The 4,826-nt window shown below is 45.4% G+C and overlaps 1 gene segment (V, D, J or C); it reads right to left on the bottom strand.

The window, feature by feature from the left end:
• Nucleotides 1-1,847: 1,847 nt before the first annotated feature.
• LOC140479517 (immunoglobulin kappa variable 3-15-like) lies at nt 1,848-4,386 on the bottom strand. The segment is given in 2 exon segments: nt 1,848-2,218; nt 4,374-4,386. Coding segments are annotated over 2 exon segments (384 nt in total).
• Between the last annotated feature and the right edge of the window lie 440 nt (nt 4,387-4,826).

The raw sequence follows: 4,826 nt of genomic DNA, 5'->3' as shown, positions 1-4,826 counted from the left end.
GGCATGGACAAGTTTATATCCAACGCCTTTTCCTTGGGAAAGGGAGTCCAAAACAAGATGGCATAGGTTTAAGGTGAGAGACAAAATATTCAAATGGGACCTGAGGGGTAACTTGTCACACAGAGGGTGATGTGTGTCTGCATCGAGCTGCCAGAGAAAGTATTGGAGGCAGATGCTATTACAGCATTGAAAACGCATTGGGATGGGTACATGAATAGGAAGGGTTTTGAGGGATGTAAGCCAAATGCTGGGTAATCGGATGAGGTCAGTTTCGGATATCTGGTTATCATGGACAAGTTGAACTGAAAGGTCTGTTGACTTCATGACGATGAGAGGCTGGAAAAGTTGAGACTTTTTATTCTGACGCATAAGAGTCTGAGAAGTGAACTTATAGATGTTAATAAAATCATGAGGGTCATAGAAAATGTGAATAATTCAGGAAGGAGGTGAAGTTTCGTAGGAATGGCAAAAAATATTCCTGAAGTTCATTCCAGGGATGAGGAACTTCAGTTATACAGATTGATTGGAGAATTTGGAACTGTCTTCTTAGGAGAAGGCTGAGAGGAGATTTGTTTGAGGAATTAAAACCAGGAGGGGCTTGGACAGAGTAAATAGGGAGAAAATGTATCCAATTGAGAAAGGATTGAGACTGAGAGACCACAGATTGAAAGTAATTAGTGAAAGTAACAAAAGTGAGATGGGGAACAACATGTTCAGCCAGTGAGTTGGTTAAGATCTGGAATGCACTGCCTGAGAGTGGGGTGGAGGCAGCTTCAATTGAAACATTCCGAAGGGAATGAGACTGTTATTTGAAAAGGAACAATGTGCAGGGTGACAGGAGAAGGCAGAGGAATGACACTCAGTGAATTGCTCATTCAGAGAATCAGTACAGACAGGATGGGTGGAATGGCCTCCTTGTGCACAGTAACAATTTTGTGATTGTGTGATTGAACAGAGTTAAAGCTGGGGGAGGTGGGAGCTCGGTGTCTCACTGTGCTGCTGCTGCTGCTGCTGAGGTCAGTGAGATCAGAGACTGGGACAGGGAGCCAGAGCTCACATCAAACTCTGCCCGTGTCTGTCACACTGAGACTGACAGGAGGCTACTCACTGATTTCACTCCATGCTGCAGGAATGGGACCACAGGCTGCAAATGGACAGAGCTCCTCCACACAGTGAGTAAAACAGACTGACTTATATCTTGCTGTTTAAAGGGGGCAATGGGACTAAAGAGATACAGCTGGACACACTGTTAGACACAGTGCTCCTCAATCAACCATTTCATTCACTGTAGCTCCCCTCTAACACCTTCAACAATTCAGCCACTGTATCTTAGAAAGTGTATTTCAGTATTGACTGGGTTAATAACGGAGGATTGAGGTTTACTTACTCAGTCTGAGCTTGGTTCCTGGACCGAACGTGTAACACAGTGAGAGCTCCCAGTGCAGAGGCTGTACAAAAACCTCTACTCTCTGCTTCCCCCCGTCACTCTCAACCTCTCCCTGTCTCCCAGTCTCTCGTTCACTCTCAACTTCTTTCTGCCCGTCTCTGTCTCTCCCTCATTCATGTGTCTTTCTGTCTCTGTCTCTCTCTGTGTCCAGCTGGGCTTGGGAGCTTTATGAAATTTATTTTTCGATATTAAATCTTGAAGCTGATCTTCACGCGTGGCCATGGAGTGTAAGAGGGAAACTTGAGGCCTTCAAGTGAGTGGTGGACAGCACAGGGACTGGAGTGTGTAGTGGAGAGTGACCATCCCAGCATGGGGTAATTTGTTCAGTTTCATTTGAATGTATTTGTGGACGTGTCAGTTCAAACTGTGTGTCCATTATTATACATTTTATATAACTGATTCATGTGTCAGGGCACGAGGTGGTGTTGTGTGTCTTGAGGTTTTTGTCTGGCTTTGTATCACTGTGTAGAGTGGAGCTGCTATAGTAGATGTACTGGCAATAATAGTCAGCGACATCCTCATTCTGCACGTTGCTGATTGTCAGGGTGAAACTGGTCCCTGATCCACTGCCGGTGAATCGCTCGGAGACTCCCGTGAATCGAGTTGTTGCATAATAGATCAGGAGAGAGGGTTTCTGACCTTCTCGCTGCTGGTACCAAGCAAGGTTGTTGCTAATACTTTGACTGGCCATACAGGTGATGGTTGCGGTCTGGCCCAATCCCACTGACAGCACCGGGGGAGACTGAGTCATGGTGATGTCCCCACTGATACCTGAGGGGTCAGAGAGAAACACAGTAAAGTCAGAACTGTCACAGAAAGAGCCTGTCAAATGAGAGATTGTCAGAGACACTGAGCATTCCTCTGGTTTCAACATTTTCCCTTCAATCACAAGTCAATAAAATTTAAGTGAAATGGAGAGCAGCTGAAGATTCAAGGTGGAAGGAGAGAGATTTGTACCTGCGACACAGAATGCCAGGGGCCAGATCAGCTGGATGTGTGAAATCATGGTGTGTGCTCCTGTCCCTGTGCCTGGTTCCTGATAAACTCTCCCTTCACTGGGCTCTGCTTTATAAAGCTGCAGCCTGTGAGAGTCTGACTGGGTGTTCCTCAGTATGTAAATGACATCAGACAGAGAGAGCCACATCAGCCCCTCACACTTCCTCTTCTCTCTCTCTCTCTCTTGTCCTTCCTTTTCATACTTCCTTTCTCCCTCTTTCCTTTTTTTCTATTTCTCATCTTTCTCTTGTATATATTCCTGTTATTCGTTTACTTTCTCCCTCTTTTTCTATTTCCTTCTTTGACTCTGTCCTCTCCCAATTATATAACCACTTATATCTTTCCCTTTTTCCATGAAAGTTTGACACTCTGTTTATCTCCCTTTCCTTCTGTGTTGGTTGGTCTCTCTCTCTCTCTCTCTCTCTTTCTTATCATTGATTTTTCTCCTTCACTTATATTACTAACTATTTCTTCACTCATTCTCTCCTTATACCCTCAATCTCTAATTGCCTCACTCTCTCTTTGTCTGTCTCCCTCCCTCCGGTCGCTCTCTAACTGATCTCTATAACAGGCGTTATTACAGGACATTGGAACAGTGAGTCCTGGGGCAGCAATTAAATGCCTCGCCTTCTCTCACTCAGTCTCACAATGTACACTTGCGCTCTCTCTCTCTCTCTCTCTCTCTCTCTCTCTCTCTCTCTCTCTCTCTCTCTATATATATATATATATATATACATATATCTTCTGTCTCTCTCTCAATCAGAAGTTCAATGACATGAACAGCATTTAATAAGTCTGTACTGGTCATCAATGCTCGAGCAACATCAACCCCAGCTTGGCATTGAGGGAGAGGATCAGCCATGGTCATATTGAATAACAGAGCAGACTCACAGGGCCAATCCCTAACCCTAACCCTAACCCTAACCCTAACCCTAACCCTAACCCTAACCCTAACCCTACTCCTGCTCTCTGTTTCTATCTCTGTATGTCTGTGTAGTCTCTAATCTCTGCCCCTGGATATTGATCCCTCTATTCATGGAAAAAGTTGCCTTCCTGTCCACTCTATCCCTGCCCCTCATAATCTTTTTGCCCTTCAGCAGGTTCCCTTTCAACCTTCACTGCTCCAAGAAAAACAATCCTGGCCTTTCCAATCCTTCCTCATAGCTCACACCCTCCTGGGAAATCTTTGCACCCTCTCGAGTACAGTCATATCCTTCTCATAATGTGGTGACCAGGACCTGTCTGCATGTCTGTCTCTCTCTTTCACTGGATTGCCTTTACTCTTTGTCTCACATCTTCTCTGTCTCTCTCTCTCTGTCTCTCTCTCTCTGTCCCATCTCTCTGAGTCACACTGTCTCATACTCTATCTTGCTCTATCTCTATTCTTCAACCCCACCATCTCTGCCTCTATCTACCACTCTCTCTCCCCCTTTTACTCATCTTACACTGCCTGAGACTCTTTATCCCACTCTCTCACTTTCACACCCTGTCCTTCTATGTCTCTCTCGCCAACAATCTCTCTCTCTCTCTCCGTCTCACTCACTCTCTCTCACTCTCTCTGCCTTTCTCACAATGTCCCAAATGGTAAAAGTTAAATACAGGGTAAATCTGCTCCAGCTCTACCCCACTAATGGATGTTAAACCTTGACACTAGGAGTATGTCTACTCCTAGAATAAAGCCCCATTTCCCTCATTGACCAGGTTTTGACCTCTCTCAGGAAGATGGTCAGATTCTCGTGAAATGAATGGCAATTCTGTGCTGTTGGCCTATTCTTACTGGGGACTGGTTTAGGCACAAACCTCATTCCATGAAAGCCCAGCAGATAGAGGAGATCCTCAGGCCATCAGTGTGAGCTGGAGGGATAGGACAGGCTCTGACCCATTGACCCATCCTGTCCATTCACAACATGTTCCAATCCTTTCCCCTCACCTTTCCGTTCCATGGTCAAGCTCCAGTTTTACTGGGATAAGGATTGGACCATCACACAGTTACTATAGAAAGGAAATGGGCCCCACACTCACTCCGGTATTCATGTCCCACTGGACTGTCCAGTGGAGACCAGTAAGCATTGAATTTATTCCCACTGATCTCTCCAGTAGAGACCATTAAACATAGGCCTCTTTGCCACTGGAGCCTCCAATGGAGGCCAATAAAAATGGGTCTATTCCCCACTGAATCCTCCAGCAGAGACTAGTTAACATAGGCCTTATTCCTGCTGGGCCCTCCAATAGAAACTAGGAAAGAAAGACCTCCATTTCTTTGAACTCTCCAGTACAGATCAGTAAATATGGGCCAGCTTCAAATTGGACCCATCAATAAAGACCAGTAAACATGTGTCTCTTTGTGACTGGATCCTCCAATACAGACCAGTAAACAAGGAGG

Source organism: Chiloscyllium punctatum, chromosome 7, assembly GCF_047496795.1.
Source record: "Chiloscyllium punctatum isolate Juve2018m chromosome 7, sChiPun1.3, whole genome shotgun sequence".
Lineage (NCBI taxonomy): Eukaryota > Metazoa > Chordata > Chondrichthyes > Orectolobiformes > Hemiscylliidae > Chiloscyllium > Chiloscyllium punctatum.
The sequence above is the reverse complement of the archived record's forward strand: the minus strand, read 5'-3'. Positions and strand labels throughout refer to the sequence as shown.